Source organism: Sarcophilus harrisii, chromosome 6 (genome assembly GCF_902635505.1).
Source record: "Sarcophilus harrisii chromosome 6, mSarHar1.11, whole genome shotgun sequence".
Classification (NCBI taxonomy): Eukaryota; Metazoa; Chordata; class Mammalia; order Dasyuromorphia; family Dasyuridae; genus Sarcophilus; species Sarcophilus harrisii.
The window spans coordinates 234,907,977-234,926,522 of record NC_045431.1 but is presented as its reverse complement, the minus strand read 5'-3'; the positions used below and the strand labels follow the sequence as shown (position 1 = coordinate 234,926,522).

At 53.2% G+C, this 18,546-nt stretch overlaps 1 protein-coding gene across 1 annotated transcript in view; it reads right to left on the bottom strand.

The window, feature by feature from the left end:
* The window catches only part of MUC5AC (mucin 5AC, oligomeric mucus/gel-forming), a 36,835-nt gene that overhangs the window by 8,813 nt on the left and 9,476 nt on the right, over positions 1 to 18,546 (bottom strand). Inside the window, 24 exon segments of the mRNA XM_031943590.1 lie at positions 355 to 1,129; positions 1,132 to 2,421; positions 2,653 to 2,839; positions 3,263 to 3,325; positions 3,857 to 4,213; positions 4,447 to 4,719; positions 4,751 to 5,581; positions 6,647 to 7,109; positions 7,112 to 7,170; positions 7,172 to 7,371; positions 7,374 to 7,789; positions 8,816 to 10,558; positions 11,052 to 11,240; positions 11,340 to 11,383; positions 11,959 to 12,103; positions 12,594 to 12,722; positions 13,188 to 13,344; positions 13,707 to 13,946; positions 15,015 to 15,197; positions 15,438 to 15,551; positions 16,087 to 16,225; positions 16,605 to 16,756; positions 17,735 to 17,835; positions 18,353 to 18,405. Of these exon segments, the coding sequence (XP_031799450.1) occupies positions 355 to 1,129; positions 1,132 to 2,421; positions 2,653 to 2,839; positions 3,263 to 3,325; positions 3,857 to 4,213; positions 4,447 to 4,719; positions 4,751 to 5,581; positions 6,647 to 7,109; positions 7,112 to 7,170; positions 7,172 to 7,371; positions 7,374 to 7,789; positions 8,816 to 10,558; positions 11,052 to 11,240; positions 11,340 to 11,383; positions 11,959 to 12,103; positions 12,594 to 12,722; positions 13,188 to 13,344; positions 13,707 to 13,946; positions 15,015 to 15,197; positions 15,438 to 15,551; positions 16,087 to 16,225; positions 16,605 to 16,756; positions 17,735 to 17,835; positions 18,353 to 18,405 (8,303 nt within the window).

Below are 18,546 nucleotides of genomic sequence, written 5' to 3'. Positions count from 1 at the left end.
AAAAATAAAGCTTTAAGTGAAAGTGTACTTGGAAAAGCAGCAGGAATTAAGGGATAATGATCATTATGCTTATTTTCACTATTGTTGCTTAGTGGTTTATTTGTCTCCTGCAAGAGAACAGTGAAGACAGAAGAAGCAATGGGTTACAGCTCCTCCATGAGCTTCCATTAGGATCTGTGGCATTTCAAAATTATTTTGTGGCTCTTGGGGGAAGCCGTGGAGGGAAGGCAAGGCAAGAAGGATGCTGAGACTTAAAGGAAGGAATGAATGGATAAGAGGAATAGAACAATAAGGATTGGGTAGAATCAGAAGTAAAAAGAAAAGAGAAATGAAGAGACTTTACAAGGTACTTACCAGATGGATAGACTTTTCCAGACAAGAAACAGTAACATGATGAACTTGAAGGTGGAGATAAGGTGCTGAAGGTTGTAGAAACATGGAATGGTGGGATCTTGCTAGATGGAAGAAAAGTCGTGGCTGATGTTTTCGTGGGAATGGTTGGGGACAAACTTGAACTGGGCATTGTGGAAGGACAGTTGTCCATGGGCTCACAGCAGAGGACACGGATCTCATAGTTGAAACACATCTTGAATTTCCCCTTCTGATCTTGGTTCTTGCAGATGAGCCCATAGTCAGGGTTACACTCGACCACCTGACCTGTCTCATTAATGCTAATCTCAGGGTGAGACTCTGAACGACATTCAAGCTCTGTGATATATTCAGGCTTGTGGCAGATTTTCTCTCCTCTTGCCATGATGTTGTTGTAGGTTTCCTCATCTCCACCATTGGGTCCAGATGATGGGAAGTCCACATCAAACCACTTGGTCCACGAACACTGTGGCTCACAGCTGGGGGTAGGTGGGTGGGTGGATGTGCTAGGAGTTGTGGTTGGTGTTGTGGAAACCGAAGTCGTTGGAGTTTGGGGTGAAGATGGAGTTGAGGTGGTTGTGGTGGGCACAGAATGGGAAGTTGTCTCGGGACTTGGCTTTGTAGTGACTGATGTGGTCGTAGGGGTGGTTGGAGATGTAGTAACTGAGGTCGTTGGAGTTTGGGGTGAAGATGGAGTTGAGGTGGTTGTGGTGGGCACAGAATGGGAAGTTGTCTCGGGACTTGGCTTTGTAGTGACTGATGTGGTCGTAGGGTGGTTGGAGATGTAGTAACTGAGGTCGTTGGAGTTTGGGGTGAAGATGGAGTTGAGGTGGTTGTGGTGGGCACAGAATGGGAAGTTGCCTCGGGACTTGGCTTTGTAGTGACTGATGTGGTCGTAGGGGTGGTTGGAGATGTAGTAACTGAGGTCGTTGGAGTTTGGGGTGAAGATGGAGTTGAGGTGGTTGTGGTGGGCACAGAATGGGAAGTTGTCTCGGGACTTGGCTTTGTAGTGACCGATGTGGTCGTGGGAGTGGTTGGAGATGTAGTGGTGGTGATGGGACAGTTTATGGGTTCACAGCAGAGGACACGGATCTCATAGTTGAAACACATCTTGAATTTCCCCTTCTGATCTTGGTTCTTGCAGATGAGCCCATAGTCAGGGTTACACTCGACCACCTGACCTGTCTCATTAATGCTAATCTCAGGGTGAGACTCTGAACGACATTCAAGCTCTGTGATGTATTCAGGCTTGTGGCAGATTTTCTCTCCTCTTGCCATGATGTTGTTGTAGGTTTCCTCATCTCCACCATTGGGTCCAGATGATGGGAAGTCCACATCAAACCACTTGGTCCACGAACACTGTGGCTCACAGCTGGGGATAGGTGGGTGGGTGGATGTGCTAGGAGTTGTGGTTGGTGTTGTGGAAACCGAAGTCGTTGGAGTTTGGGGTGAAGATGGAGTTGAGGTGGTTGTGGTGGGCACAGAATGGGAAGTTGTCTCGGGACTTGGCTTTGTAGTGACCGATGTGGTCGTGGGAGTGGTGGGAGATGTAGTGGTGGTGATGGGACAGTTTATGGGTTCACAGCAGAGGACACGGATCTCATAGTTGAAACACATCTTGAATTTCCCCTTCTGATCTTGGTTCTTGCAGATGAGCCCATAGTCAGGGTTACACTCGACCACCTGACCTGTCTCATTAATGCTAATCTCAGGGTGAGACTCTGAACGACATTCAAGCTCTGTGATGTATTCAGGCTTGTGGCAGATTTTCTCTCCTCTTGCCATGATGTTGTTGTAGGTTTCCTCATCTCCACCATTGGGTCCAGATGATGGGAAGTCCACATCAAACCACTTGGTCCACGAACACTGTGGCTCACAGCTGGGGATAGGTGGGTGGGTGGATGTGCTAGGAGTTGTGGTTGGTGTTGTGGAAACCGAAGTCGTTGGAGTTTGGGGTGAAGATGGAGTTGAGGTGGTTGTGGTGGGACAGAATGGGGTGCCCTTTGGGCTTTTTTTAGGACTGATGTATGTAGGGGTGGTTGAATGTAGTAACTAGGTCGTTGGAGTTTGGGGTGAAGATGGATTGAGGTGGTTTGGTGGGACAGAATGGGAATTTCTCGACTTGGCTTTTAGTGACCGATGGTTGGAGTGGTTGGAATGTATGGTGGATGGGAAGTTTATGGGTTACAGAGAGGACAGGATTCTAGTTGAAACACATCTTGAATTTCCCTTCTGATCTTGGCCTCAGATGAGCCCCATAGTCAGGGGTTCCTACCACCTGACCTGTCTCATTAATGCTAATCTCAGGGTGAGACTCTGAACGACATTCAAGCTCTGGATGTATTCAGGCTTGTGCAGATTTTCTCCCTCTTGCCATGATGTTGTTGTAGGTTCCTCATCTCCACCATTGGGTCCAGATGATGGGAAGTCCACATCAAACCACTTGGTCCACGAACACTGTGGCTCACAGCTGGGATAGGTGGGTGGGTGGATGCTAGGAGTTGTGGTTGGTGTTGTGGAAACCGAAGTCGTTGGAGTTTGGGTGAAGATGGAGTTGGAGGTGGTGTGGTGGGCACAGAATGGGAAGTGTCCTGGACTTGGCTTTGTAGTGACCGATGGTCGTGGGAGTGGTTGGAGATGTAGTGGTGGTGATGGATGTATGGGTTCACAGAGAGACACGGATCTCATAGTTGAAACACATCTTGAATTTCCCTTCGATCTTGGTTCTTGCAGATGAGCCCATAGTCAGGGTTACACTCGACCACCTGACCTGTCCATTAATGCTAATCTCAGGGTGAGACTCTGAACGACATTCAAGCTCTGTGATGTATTCAGGCTTGGTAGATTTTTCTCCTCCTTGCCATGATGTTGTTGTAGGTTTCCCTCATCTCACCATTGGTCCAGATGATGGAAGTCCACATCAAACCACTTGGTCCATGAACACTGTGGCTCACAGCTGGGATAGGTGGGTGGAAGTAGGATGTGCTAGGAGTTGTGGTTGGTGTTGTGGAAACCGAAGTCGTTGGAGTTTGGGGTGAAGATGGAGTTGAGGTAGTTGTGGTAGACAGAATGGAAGTTGCCTTTGGGACTTAGTTCGTAGTGACTGATGATAGTCGTAGGGTGTTGAGATGTAGTAACTGAGGTCGTTGGAGTTTGGGTGAAGATGGAGTTGAGGTGGTTGTGGTGGGTACAGAATGGGAAATTGTCTGACTTCTTTGTAGTGACCGATGTGTCGTGAGGAGATGTTAGAATGTAGTGGTGGATGATGGACAGTTTATGGTCTCAGCAGAGGACACTGGATCTCATAGTTGAAACACATCTTGAATTCTCCCTTCTGATCTTGGTTCCTGCAGATGAGCCCATAGTCAGGGTTACACCTCGACCACTCTGACCTGTCTCATTAATGCTAATCTCAGGGTGAAGACTCTGAACGACATTCAAGCTCTGTGATGTATCAGGCTTGTGAGCAGATTTTCTCCTCCCTTGCCATGATGTTGTTAGTAGGTTTCCCTCATCTCCACCATTGGGTCCAGATGATGGGAAGTCCACATCAAACCACTTGGTCCACGAGCACTGTAGCTCACAGCTGTAGGTAGGTGGATAGGTGGATGTGCTAGGTCTGTTGGTGTGTGGAAACCGAAGTTGTTGGAGTTTGGGGTGAAGATGGAGCTGAGTGATTGTGTGCACAGAATGGAAGTTGCCTTTGGACTTGGCTATTGTAGTGACCGATGATCGTGGAGTGGTTGAGATGTAGTGGTAGGTGATGGGACAGTTTATGGGTTCACAGCAGAGGACACGGATCTCATAGTTGAAACACATCTTAATTTCCCTTCTGATCTTGGTTCTTGCAGATGAGCCCATAGTCAGGGTTACACCTGCACCACCTGACCTGTCCTCATTAATGCTAATCTCAGGGTGAGACTCTGAACGACATTCTAAGCTCTGTGATGTATTCAGGCTTGTGGCAGATTTTCTCTCCTCTGCCATGATGTTGTTAGAGGTTTCCCATCTCCACCATTGGGTCCAGATGATGGAAGTCCACATCAAACCACTTGGTCCACGAACACTGTGGCTCACAGCTGGGGATAGGTGTGGGTGGATGTGCTAGGAGTTGTGGTTGGTGTTGTGGAAACCGAAGTCGTTGGAGTTTGGGGTGAAGATGGAGTTGAGGTGGTTGTGGTGGGCACAGAATGGGAAGTTGCCTTGGGACTTGGCTTTGTAGTGACTGATGTAGTCGTAGGGGTGGTTGGAGATGTAGTAACTGAGGTCGTTGGAGTTTGGGGTGAAGATGGAGTTGAGGTGGTTGTGGTGGGCACAGAATGGGAAGTTGTCCTCGGACTTGGCTTTGTAGTGACCGATGGGTCATGGAGTGGTTGGAGATGTAGTGGTGGTGATGGGACAGTTTATGGGTTCACAGCAGAGGACACGGATCTCATAGTTGAAACACATCTTGAATTTCCCCTTCTGATCTTGGTTCCTGCAGATGAGCCCATAGTCAGGGTTACACTCGACCACCTGACCTGTCTCATTAATGCTAATCTCAGGGTGAGACTCTGAACGACATTCAAGCTCTGTGATGTATTCAGGCTTGTGGCAGATTTTCTCTCCTCTTGCCATGATGTTGTTGTAGGTTTCCTCATCTCCACCATTGGGTCCAGATGATGGGAAGTCCACATCAAACCACTTGGTCCACGAGCACTGTAGCTCACAGCTGTAGGTAGGTGGATAGGTGGATGTGCTAGGGGTTGTTGGTGTGGAAACCGAAGTTGTTGGAGTTTGGGGTGAAGATGGAGTTGAGGTGGTTGTGGTGGGCACAGAATGGGAAGTTGCCTTGGGACTTGGCTTTGTAGTGACCGATGTGGTCGTGGGAGTGGTTGGAGATGTAGTGGTGGTGATGGGACAGTTTATGGGTTCACAGCAGAGGACACGGATCTCATAGTTGAAACACATCTTGAATTTCCCCTTCTGATCTTGGTTCTTGCAGATGAGCCCATAGTCAGGGTTACACTCGACCACCTGACCTGTCTCATTAATGCTAATCTCAGGGTGAGACTCTGAACGACATTCAAGCTCTGTGATGTATTCAGGCTTGTGGCAGATTTTCTCTCCTCTTGCCATGATGTTGTTGTAGGTTTCCTCATCTCCACCATTGGGTCCAGATGATGGGAAGTCCACATCAAACCACTTGGTCCACGAACACTGTGGCTCACAGCTGGGATAGGTGGGTGGTGGATGGCTAGGAGTTGTGGTTGGTGTTGTGGAAACCGAAGTCGTTGGAGTTTGGGGTGAAGATGGAGTTGAGGTGGTGTGGTGGGCAGAAGGAAGTTGCGGGACTTGGCTTTGTAGTGACTGATGTGTCGTAGGGGTGGTTGGAGATGGTAATTGAGGTCGTTGGAGTTTGGGGTGAAGATGGGGAGGTGTGTGGTGGGACAGAATGAGTTCTGGACTTCTTTGTAGTGACAATGGTCGGAATGTTGGAGATGTAGTTGGTGATGGGACAGTTTATGGGTTCACAGCAGAGGACACGGATCTATTGAAACACATCTTGAATTTCCCTTCTGATCTTGGTTCCTGCAGATGAGCCCAATCAGGGTTACACTCGACCACCTGACCTGTCTCATTAATGCTAATCTAGGGTGAGACTTGAACGACATTAAGCTCTGTGATGATTCAGCTTGTGGCAGATTTTCTCTCCTCTTGCCATGATGTTGTTGTAGGTTTCCTCATCTCCACCATTGGGTCCAGATGATGGAAGTCCACATCAAACCATTGGTCCAAGCACCGTAGCTCACAGCTGTAGGTAGGTGGATAGGTGGATGTGCTAGGGTTGTTGTGTGGAAACCGAAGTTGTTGGAGTTGGGGTGAAGATGGAGTTGAGGTGGTTGTGGTGGGCACAGAATGGGAAGTGCCTTGGGACTTGGCTTTGTAGTGACCGATGTGGTCGTGGGAGTGGTTGGAGATGTAGTGGTGGTGATGGGACAGTTTATGGGTTCACAGCAGAGGACACGATCTCAGTTGAAGCACATCTTGAATTTCCCTTCTGATCTTGGTTCTGCAGATGAGCCATAGTCAGGGTTACACCGACCACCTGACCTGTCTCATTAATGCTAATCTCAGGGTGAGACTCTGAACGACATTCAAGCTCTGTAGATGTATTCAGGCTTGTGGCAGATTTTCCTCTTGCCATGATGTTGTTGTAGGTTTCCTCATCTCCACCATTGGGTCAGATGATGTGGAAGTCCACATCAAACCATAGTCCACGAACACTGTGGCTCACAGCTGGGATAGGGCGGTGGTGGATGTGCTAGGAGTTGGTGGTTGGTTGTTGAGAAACGAAGTCGGTGTTGGAGTTTGGGTGAAGATGGAGTTGAGGTGGTTGTGGTGGGCACAGAATGGGAAGTTGCTTGGGACTTGGCTTTGTAGTGACTGATGAGCTGGGGTGGTTGGAGATGTAGTAACTGAGGTCGTTGGAGTTTGGGGTGAAGATGGAGTTGAGGTGGTTGTGGTGGGCACAGAATGGGAAGTTGTCTCGGGACTTGGCTTTGTAGTGACCGATGTGGTCATGGGAGTGGTTGGAGATGTAGTGGTGGTGATGGGACAGTTTATGGGTTCACAGCAGAGGACACGGATCTCATAGTTGAAACACATCTTGAATTTCCCCTTCTGATCTTGGTTCCTGCAGATGAGCCCATAGTCAGGGTTACACTCGACCACCTGACCTGTCTCATTAATGCTAATCTAGGGTGAGACTCTGAACGACATTCAAGCTCTGTGATGTATTCAGGCTTGTGGCAGATTTTCTCCTCTTGCCATGATGTTGTTGTAGGTTTCCTCATCTCCACCATTGGGTCCAGATGATGGGAAGTCCACATCAAACCACTTGGTCCACGAGCACTGTAGCTCACAGCTGTAGGTAGGTGGATAGGTGGATGTGCTAGGGATTGTTGGTGTTGTGGAAACCGAAGTTGTTGGAGTTTGGGGTGAAGCTGGAGTTGAGTTGGTGTGGTGGGCACAGAATGGGTTGCTTGGGACGGCTTTGTAGTGACCGATGTGGTCGGAGTGGTTGGAGATGTAGTGGTGGTGATGGGACAGTTTATGGGTTCACAGCAGAGGACACGGATCTCATAGTTGAAACACATCTTGAATTTCCCCTTCTGATCTTGGTTCCTGCAGATGAGCCCATAGTCAGGGTTACACTCGACCACCTGACCTGTCTCATTAATGCTAATCTCAGGGTGAGACTCTGAACGACATTCAAGCTCTGTGATGTATTCAGGCTTGTGGCAGATTTCTCTCTCTTGCCATGATTTGTTGTAGGTTTCCTCATCTCCACCATTGGGTCCAGATGATGGAAGTCCACATCAAACCCACTTGGTCCACGAGCACCGTAGCTCACAGCTGTAGGTAGGTGGATAGGTGGATGTGCTAGGATTGTTTGCCGAAGTTGTTGAGTTTAGTGGCTGGATGGGGGGTTTGGTGGGCAAGAATGGGAAGGCCTTGGACTTGGCTTTTAGTGACTGATGGGCGAGGGTGGTTAAATGGGAAACTAGGTCGTTGGGTTTGGGGAAGATGAAGGTAAAGTTGTGGTGGGCAGAAAGGAGGGTTTCCAGGACTTGACTTTGTGGTAACAAATATAGTTGTGGGAATAGTTGGAGTTGTAGCAGTGGTGGTAGAACAGTTTATCTTGGGTTCACAGCAGAGGACACGGATCTCATAATTGAAACACATTTTGAATTTCCCTTCGTCCTGATTTTGCAATGCCATAGCGGGTTACACCTACCACTTTCCTATTTTCCAATGTTAAATGGGGATTTTGTCCGAAATAAACCGTGAATAGCGCTTTTGAATTTTCCCCTCCTCTGAAAGTTATTATAAGTTTAATTCCACCCTGGGAATGATGGGAAGTCCCATCCCCTTTCCCAACACTTGGCTCCAGCTGGGTAGGTGGTGGTGGATGGCTAGGGTTTGGTTGGTGTTGTGGAAACCGAAGTCGTTGGAGTTTGGGGTGAAGTTGGAGGTGAAGTGGTTGTGGTGGGCACAGAATGGGAAGTTGTCTCAGGACTTGGCTTTGTAGTGACCGATGTGGTCGTGGGAGTCGTTGGAGATGTCGTACCTGAAGTCGTTGGAGTTTGGGGTGAAGTTGGAGGTGAGATGGTTGTGGTGGGCACAGAATGGGAAGTTGTCTCGGGACTTGGCTTTGTAGTGACCGATGTGGTCGTGGGAGTCGTTGGAGATGTTGTAACCGAGGTCGTTGGAGTTTGGGGTGAAGTTGAAGGTGAGGTGGTTGTGGTGGGCACAGAATGGGAAGTTGTCTCGGGACTTGGCTTTGTAGTGACCGATGTGGTCGTGGGAGTCGTTGGAGATGTTGTAACCGAGGTCGTTGGAGTTTGGGGTGAAGTTGGAGGTGAGGTGGTTGTGGTGGGCACAGAATGGGAAGTTGTCTCGGGACTTGGCTTTGTAGTGACCGATGTGGTCGTGGGAGTTGTTGGAGATGTTGTAACCGAGGTCGTTGGAGTTTGGGGTGAAGTTGGAGGTGAAGTGGTTGTGGTGGGCACAGAATGAGAAGTTGTCTCGGGACTTGGCTTTGTAGTGACCGATGTGGTCGTGGGAGTCGTTGGAGATGTTGTAACCGAGGTCGTTGGAGTTTGGGGTGAAGTTGGAGGTGAAGTGGTTGTGGTGGGCACAGAATGGGAAGTTGTCTCGGGACTTGGCTTTGTAGTGACCGATGTGGTCATGGGAGTGGTTGGAGATGTAACGGGACAGTTGTCCATGGGTTCACAACAGAGGACACGGATCTCATAGTTAAGACACATTTTGAATTTCCCCTTCTGATCTTGGTTCCTGCAGATGAGCCCATAGTCAGGGTTACACTCGACCACCTGACCTGTCTCATTAATGCTAATCTTAGGGTGAGACTCTGCACGACATTCAAGCTCTGTGATGTATTCAGGCTTGTGGCAGATTTTCTCCCCTCTTGCCATGATGTTGTTGTAGGTTTCCTCATCTCCACCACTGGGTGCAGATGATGGGAAGTCCACATCAAACCACTTGGTCCATGAGCACTGTGGCTGACAGGTTGCTTTCACTGTGGGCTTCTGTCCTGTGGTTATTTTGGTCACTCCATGTGATTTTGGTGTCTGTGTAGTGTATGCCCTTGATGTGGTCTCTACTTTTGGACCACAGACATTTTCCTTCCAACAGCACTTTATCCGGATCTCATAGTTGTAGCATATGGGTGGGAGCTGATCTTTGTTCAGACACACCAGCCCTTCTGTCTTGCTACAAGTCACATTCTGCTCCAGCTCTTTCAAAGGTATGTTCGGGAAGCTTTTAGCTCTACACTCCACTTCTGTAGGGACATCACAAAACTGATATCCTTCTGATCTTAAATTTTTAAAGGTGTCAAAATCTCCCCCGTTTATATCTGGGCTAGGATAACTCCCATCTATCCAGGCTGTCCATTCACAGATTTCTTGAAGGCATGGGTTTGTCACTGACACTCTTCTCACTTTCGATGATGTCACCTTAGGAGAGTGACTGCTGTTTTCGGATGTCTTTGGGGAAGAAGAGTGACTTTCTCTTGTCTCATTTTCCTTTGTTGTTGTCGGAGAGGCTGTGGTTTTGGTCGAGTGACTCCCTGGTTCTGGTGTCGTGGATGGGCTTGACGTCGATATGGCAGGAGTGACTGTGCTTTGGGAGTGTGGTTCTGTTGTGGGAGCCCTGACAGTGCTGGGCTCACATGGCTGAGAAGCGCAGCATAAAATTCTGATCTGGTAGTTTTCACATTTTCCAGATGCCTGATCCTTGTTGTGACAGATCAGTCCCTGTGTTGTGCTACACTCCACGGTTTGGTTGAGCTCCTGCCACGGCACAGCGGGGAACTCGGCAGCCCTGCATTCTACCCCTCTTGGAGAGCTGCAAACTCGATAGCCCTCTGCTCTGATGTTCTCCAAGGTATCAAAATCGCCACTGTTGGCCCCTGTTCCCGGGTGGCTGACATCCAGCCAAGGAGACCAAGTGCAAACCTCTTTAACACACTCCGTGGCTTCCGATTTTGTGCTAGGTGTACTGATACTTTCCCTGAAAACCATTTTTGTAACACCAGTGTGTGTGGTGGGAACAGCGAATGATTTTGTGTACCCCCAGGTTACAGTTGGGCCTGTCATAGGCAAGGGAGTCGTGACGTATTCTGTCACAGGTGGGACTAATGTAGTTTTGTGTCCTTGACATGTAGAATGACGACCTAGGATTTTAAAACATGCATAAGACGGCATTAGCTGTACAGAAAAATGAAGCCTGTTTGCGTGAGGCTGGAACTCTAAGGAAGCACCAGTACCTGACCTGTTTTGTCTCTGGCCGGGATCATCTTAGATGTCTGGTCCCAAGGCCGTACAGTGTGGGAAGTGGACAGTGGAGAAGGGGACATCAGGGGGACCCAGGCTGCTAAAACTTCCAAGCGCATAAGGCACCGAATAACTCAGATTCCACGAGAATACTGGAACCTTGAGAGAGTCAGGTATTTTCCCTGTAGCCTAAGACTCAGAGGGGCTTCCCCCGCCCCCGCCTGAAATCACTCTGTGCCTTGGGAAGTTCCTTGGGAGCAAAGAATTTCCTTTCTCTGTACTCGTAGCACGCCCCTTAACGAATGCTTACAGATTGACTAGACTTGGCCGTGGTCTTACCTAATGTGGTGTGAGAGAAGGAAAAGGTAGTTGAGGGGGCTGTGGTGGTGAGGTCACAGTCGTACACCTTGCCCACTATAGTGCCATTGGCGCTGCAGGTGGCAGTAATGCAGCCCCCGGTGCCATCTGTGGTGTGGTAAATGATCTCCCCAGGGTGGAAACTCCTCCCTTCGTACGTGCAGACACATGCTAGCAAGCAGAAGAGAGGAAGACTTCGTCAACATCTGGCTTTACCCTCAGCCAGCCCCGAGCCAGGGACACGCCCTCAAAAACTAGCCCATCTCTTACCCTTTGAGTCATAAGTGCACTTGATGCCTGCCTCGGTGCATGAGCTGAGAAGAGAGAGGAGGAGAGTGGGAAGGGGAGCCGGAGGCCACTGGCCCCGCGCTATCTCCTGGTGGCTTCTGACTTATGGGCCAGGCCGACCATCTCCCTCACCGGCTCTGCTTTCCATTTGCTTCGGTTTTTATGAAAGTATCTCCTTCCCTTGCTCCAGCCCCCATCCCCACCTCAGCCTCAGACAGGGCTTGGCTTTGCCAAGGACAGAAACAGGACGCCGGCCACTGAGCCAGAGAAACAAGGGGCCGAGCTCTGCAGGAACAATCGCCCGGCCCCTCTGCCGCAGAAACGTCTCTGGGGAGGGGACCCCCACGCCACCGATAAATGAGCCCCCCCCCCGCTCTCCTTTCCGGGCAAAGGCTCCAGACCAGCCCTTCCCTTCTGAGGGACACGTTTGCCTCTGGAGAGTTCTTGCCCAAGGACACATCTGGCAGCCATTAAGGCTGCGGGGAGCGAGTCCCAGTGGGGATGGGACAGCTGTTAGGCCTGGAGGGTTCCAGTCTCCATCACGGCAGAATCGGGAGGGGCAGATGCCATTCACTTGCCACCCTGAGTGAGAGGCTCTTACCATGAGTGGCAGTTCTCGTCCGAGGGCACCGGGGAGCCTGGCGGGTAGTATCTTCCTCGGATATAGCAGGGAGCACAGCTCTGGACACACTCCATCTTATCCTCATCGAAGATGGGCGCCTCTGGAGGGCACTTGGGGTAGCAGCCTGCAGGGAGAGGATTCGCTCTCAGATTGTGGGGGACCCACCAGCTCTTCTCCAGCTTCGCCTCTGGCCAGAGAGGGTGGCCAGGTGACTATGCTTTCCACAGGACTTAGGTCCTGAATCCTGCCCAGGGACTGTGTGAAAGCTACTGTCTAGAACTTGGGTGGCAGTGGAGCTCTGAGTCGGGGCAAAACAGAAACCTGCCAGGGGGCTGCCGGGCGCTTCCTCCTCCCCATCCCCTCTCCTTCTCCTTCTCTCCTCCCTCCTCTCCACCCTCTCTCCTTCTCCTTCTCTCCCCCCTCCCTCCTCCCCACCTCCTCTCCTCCTTCTCTCCCCCCTCCCTCCTCCCCACCCCCTCTCCTTCCCTCATCTTGTGATCTCAGCCAAGGCATCTCTTGTGCTTTGGGGCAGAAAATGACGTCAGGCCATGATGTGAGCGTGGCCAGGCACCCTGGCGTCCCTTGGGGGCTGGGCTAAAGCTCGGCCGTTTTACCTTCCAGTCCTCGGACGTTATGGGAGCACTTCCCACTTGGATTGTGGCAGGTCTTCATGCAGGGGGCACCGCAGGGCTGGTAGTGCCACTCACAGGAGCCATTGGGATTGTAGTAGTCGCAGAACAGAGCTAAAAGGGGAAAAATTATCATAAAACAATCAATCAATTTATTAATAATTAAACACATAAAAGGGTCGGATTGCTCAAAGGGAGCCTATGCGTGTGACAAGGCAGCGGAGAGAGCAGCTCGCCACCGACCCTCCCACTCTGTCCCCGGCCTTGGGGAGAACTCCAGAGCCGCCCGGACGGAAGCCCAAGGTGGCGCGGGCAGGATGGGGAAGCAGAGAGTGGAGAGGGGAGCACAGTCCCGGGTTTGGGAGGGAAGGAACCAGGGGGCCAGGGGCGGCCCTTTCTGCCGGGTCTCGCTGGGCCCCACGGTGTAGCCCAGCCCTGGCAGAGCTGTTGTGGTGGGGCCCCGGTCCCCGAGGGAACCCCCGGTGTCTCCGCCCTTGCCGTGTCCCCGGAGATGAACTGGAGGGTTAAATCTGGAGGCCAGACTTGGCCGGCCGCTCTCCCGGGGGCTCGGGGACTCACGACAGATGCTGGGGGTCCTCCAGGAGACGCAGATGCTGATCTCGTTGCAGGCTTGGGCGTAGGCGGCCACGGCCGTGCAGAAGCACTCGCAGTCTCCCCCCGTGTCGCAGGCGCAGGCATCCGACACGCAAGCCTCGTAGTACTTCGTGGGTTCGACCTAGGGAAGACAAGGCGGCGTCTGGGTTCCTCCATCCCCAGCAGGACACGGGTCACTCCCAGAGCCGGGGAGGGCGTTGCCCCGCCTTCTCTTTACAAGTGGAAGATTTTGGGGTGAAGTCAGAGTGACCCCAAGACTGATTCAGGTTTTTTGTCCAATAGAGACGTCGCATCCTGCCCCGGAAGAGAACGAGGCTCTCGTGAACACTCAAGTGCCAGGGACACTCAGGGGAGCAGCCAGTTCAGTGGGGAGGCAAGCGGCTGCCCCGCTTGGGACAGAACTATGCATGTGAGGAAGCCCCTCTGCCTTACGTGAGGGTCTGCCCTACAAGGGGGTCTGCCTCACGTCGGGGTCTGCCTTACGTGGGGGTGGCAGGCTGAGAAGACGGCGCTGTTGATGATGCTGCACTGCTTCTGGGCCCAGGCTTTGCGGTAAGGGTTGGCGGTGCAGGGGTCCCTGACGGGAACGGTGTCTGGGCAGGTGGGGGAGAGCTTCCAGCTGTTGCCGAACTCCCACACGTCGCCCACCACCGACAGGCTCCTGGTGGTGAAGTCGTTGACGGTGTTGCCGTCATAGTTCCCGCAGAGCCCGCAGACCTTGCCCTGCCCAGAGAGAAGGATGAGATCAGGGAGGCAGAGGAAGCACAAGGCCCAGCCCAGCCCAGACAGCCCTGGCTACTCATCCTGCAGAGGCTGGCCCTCATCCTGTGGAAGGATGAGTCCCTTTCCAACTTCCCCCTGCTGGCCACCTCACTCCTTTTGCCTGGAGGACCCATTCTCCTCTTTTCCAGCCTATTGGTCCTCAATGGCCTCCAGTGCTGTGGTCCCAGGAAGAGCCTTCTTTCCGGTGGGGGGAAGACACCCCACCACTGACATGGAGGGAAAACTTCCTTTTCTTCATCTGCCAAACGAGGATCCCCCTTTCTATGTCAGGGGGCTGGAAGGAAAGTGCTTTGTGCATCCTTGCTAACCTGGGCTAACCTGGGCAAGCGCCTGCCCCCTCTCCCCCGTCCCCACAGTCAGCCTAGCACATTGCTCCTCTGTGGGACATTGGCTCCTGCGGCCAGGGGCCCCGCCTTCCTCATCTCCTTGTGGCTCCAAGGCCCGGCCACATAAGCACTCCAGGATCCCTGCCCTGAACTTAGCCTCTTATCGACAAACACAAGAACGGGCACATGCATGTGTGCAAACACCCTGCGATGCACACCCAGATGGGAGCCCTTGCACATACAGTGCATGCCACGTAAGCACTCATGCATTCCTATGCACACCCCCCACACACAATGCACCTCTAAGTGTGCACAATGCACACCCACGTGCACACCATGCACATGAACGTTTGTGCACAATGTTACCTGAGTACACACACATTGCACACACACACACACACACACACACACACTGCACCCTTAAGTGTGCACAGTGCACAGACACCCCCATGCAGAAACAGATGGGAGCACTTGCACTCACACAATGCACCCTTCAGCATACACAGTGCACACCCACCGCACACCCGTGCACATGAACATTTGTGCATGATGTTACCCGAGCACACACACACGGCACACCCACACACAGGCCCTGATTTCGCAGCAAGCGGGGCCCCCCTGGAGCCCCTCCAGGGCTGCCTGCATTCACAGGGTCGCAGGTCTGGCTTCTCAGCCATGGTACCTTGAAGTCTTGGCTGAGTTGAATAAAGATGCTGGTCTTCTTGTCCCACAGCAGGACCAGCCCAGCGTTAGTGTCGACAATCAGGTAGATGCCCATCTGACGGATGCTGTAAGGCGGCTCCCCCTTGGCACCCTCCTTCTCCATTGCTTCCACCTTCCCTTCACTGAGTTTTAGCTCATAGCTCTGGATTTAAAAGGGCAAAGGCTGCTCAGTGCCTGGGCCCGGACCCACAAGGGCACTGGGGACAGCACCTAATGGCGACCTCCTCCAGAGCACAGGGACAGGACCAGGCCTCCCAGGGAGTCCTGTGCCCCCCTCTCCTCCTTGCTTGGCTGGGAAATCGTGTCCAGTCAAGGCTGGCCCCAGCCCCAGCCCTTGTCCCACACTCTCTTTGGGCAGCTTCTTTCCCAGTTAAAGACCTACCCCCAAGAAGATCTTGATGGCCTTGGAGCACGTGGTGCCTGTGGTCCCACAGGGGATGTTCTCAGTGATGACTCGGAAAGTCCCCTTGCCGCTGCTATTCTTCCCACAGTGGTCCTGCCCAGGGAAAAGCTCAAGTGAGGACTCAGGGGAGGAGGCCCACCTTCCCCACCCCAGCACCACGGACAGCGCTCCTGTCCCAGGTCATCTGTGGAGAGCTCCGAGGGCTGGGCTATGATTGCCTTCCCCAGAATCTCAGGGTGTGCTCTGGGCTTCTTCCCAAAACCCTCCAGGACCGACGGCGTCCCCGGCCACTTTCAGAATGGTCTGTGGCTCTCTACCTTCCCCCACTGCACCAGCCTGGGGACAAGCCTGAACGAGCCACGGCCCATTGTTGATAGAGTCGGGAGGCGGGAGGCAGGAGTCAGGAGTTAGGAGTCGGAGGCATTTAGGGAGGCGGGAGGCGGGAGGTTAGAGTCGGGAAGGATGTCAGGACCCCAGGCAGCTCCCCACCCTCAACCTCACTAGTAGGAGTGGCCAGTCTCCCTTGGGCTCAGCTCCCCCAGCAGGGAGGGACTCCAGAGAGAGGGGATCTGTGGATGTCCCGAGAGAGGGAGGAAGACGTGGCCAGCACAGCAACCCCCCCGTTTACCTGGACCAGCGTATACTCGCAATTCCCACTGAAGCTATAGCGCTGGCCATCAAAGGTGATGTAGTGGCCATCCCCGTACACCGCACATGTGCCCAGGCAGGGCTCCTTTGTACACTCCCACATTCGATTCTTGCAGGTGCTGAGGGGAGAAAGAAAGAAGGGATGTCAGGCCCGTGTGGGTGGGCCAGGCAGGAAGCAGGGGGAGGAAGCCCCAGGCAAAGGGTGGAGACCAGGCCTGGACCTCCATCCTCCTGGGCTGCAGGCGGCCACGGCTGGCCTCTTTCCTGGGGCAGTGTCACAGCTGGCAGAGAGCTGCCTTCTGCCCCCTAGGGGTCAGCAGGAAAAGCCTCCAAAGAGCAGAGGGGTGCCAGCAAGTCCTGGGAGATGTGAGTTTGGAGATCTGACTGAGGCTCCCTGCCCAGAAGGCCGCCCAGAAGGCCTTCCCCAACTGCTTCAGTGAAGAAAGCCGCCTCCTGCAGAGGAGGAGAACGAAGCTCTGTGCAGCCGCGGGCACCTACCAGGTATTGCACTCCACCTGAATGGTCTCGCCCGGCTGGTAGTTAGCCTCGTTGTGGACACAAGGGCACTGATCCTTGTGGATGCAGCCTCCTTCTCCGTCAGACACCAACCCATCCGGGCACACGCAACCGGAGACACACTGGCTGTTATACTGTTGTGGGCGGAAGAAGGTGTCAAAAGTCTGACAGGAGGTGTTGGTAGGCACACAGACAGGATGACAGACAGTCGGGCAGACCGGCTGACAGCAGACCATCAGGCAGATAGACTGACAGGCAGGCAGACAGACAGAAAGGCTGACAGAGAGGCTGACAGAGAGACAGGCAGACAAGCTGAAAGAGCAGACCAACAGGCAGATAGACTGACAGGCAGACAGGTTGACAGAGAGGCAGGCAGACAGGCAGATAAACTGACAGACAGGCAGACAGACATCAGGCAGGCAGAAAGGCAGATAGATTGCCAGGCAGACCGGCAGAGAGACACAGAGGTGGGCAGACAGGCCGGCAGGCAGACCGAGACACACTGACAGACACACAGATTGCCTATTTGACCACCAGCACTATACTGTTCAGACAGACAGCTGCGAGCAGTGTAAGCTGGAGATGGGAACAAGAAGGTCTTGAAAAGACCCTTCAGTAAAGACTTTCAGGAAGTCCTGGGCTCTAAATCTCACAGATTTCCCCTCCCTGCACATGCTGAGCAGCCTTAAAGCAACGGGCACTCTGTGAGCTCTGCAAATAGGCTGTGGCTTCTGTCCTGCTCAGAGGCTCTCTGGATGTCCTGGATGGCAAAGGGTGGGGAAGTGGCCAGCAGCAGGGATGGAGAGGGAATGGAGAGAGACGGACCAGGTGTCCACCTGCCCCACTTGTTCATGGGCACTGCCCATGATGAAGTACACAAGGCCCGTCCCGGAGGGAGGGAGGAGAGGGACTGGCCATATGAGCAGGCAGGTGATAGGATGTGTGAAGGCACCTGTGAGCCCATGTGCAAGGGCATTGACACCCTCACTCATCTAGGTGGACATGGTGCTGGTGCAGTAGGATGGGCGGCGTAGGGCTCCTTCCTGGACTAAGCATGGAGGGCTGGGAGCTCCCCAAGAAAAGAGAGTGCCAGAGCTTCAGGGGACACTCACACAGGCCATGTCCAGAGTGTGGCAGCTTTTCTGACACTCCGCTCCGGTCGCTCCTGCTGAGGCATTTCTGCAGTCAAAGTAGACCATGGGGGCGGTGCAGACTGGAAGGGAAGGGGAAGGGAAGCCGTGAGCAGCCCTGGGAGCCCCCACCTGTAGAATTCATCCCTGTGGGCTGGGGGCAGGGCTGGGGCTGAAGCCAGGCTGTTGTAAGGCACAATGCTCTGTGCTCATGGTGCAGCGACCTTGCCTTAGCTTGTGCACGGGCAGACAGACTGAGACAAAGAAAGGGGACAGACACCCAACGGTCACCAAGCCACGGGGAGAAAGCTCCATCACTGAGAAGCTACAAGACCTTAGCCAAGCCCCTGTCCCACTGGACCATTGTACCCCTCTGTACATGGGGTGTACCAGGGAATGGCCCTTGGTGGTCTCCGGGGCCCCTTTCAGCTCAAGGTCTATGCTCCTCTGTCAATCTGGGCCCCGGGTCCCGGGGTGCTTCCTGTGTGGGCATGCCCTCCTGGGCTCTCTATCCAGGCTGGTAGCCTGACCACCCAATCAGAGAGCTGAGATGGGGCCCTCAGCAGCCAGAGTGTGGTACTGGGCAGTAGAGGGGCTTACCTGGCTTCGGGACCTGGCCTCCAATGCAGTTCAGTCTGCCCTGGGTACAGGTGCTGGAAAGGAAGAAACCAGCTAAGGCTCATCTGGGGCCTTGCTCTTCATACTGCAGGGCCTGGAGGGAGCAGGGGTAGGGGCAGGGCCTGGAGGGGGGAGGAGCGGGGGCGGGGGCAGGGGCAGAGCAGGGGCAGGCTCCT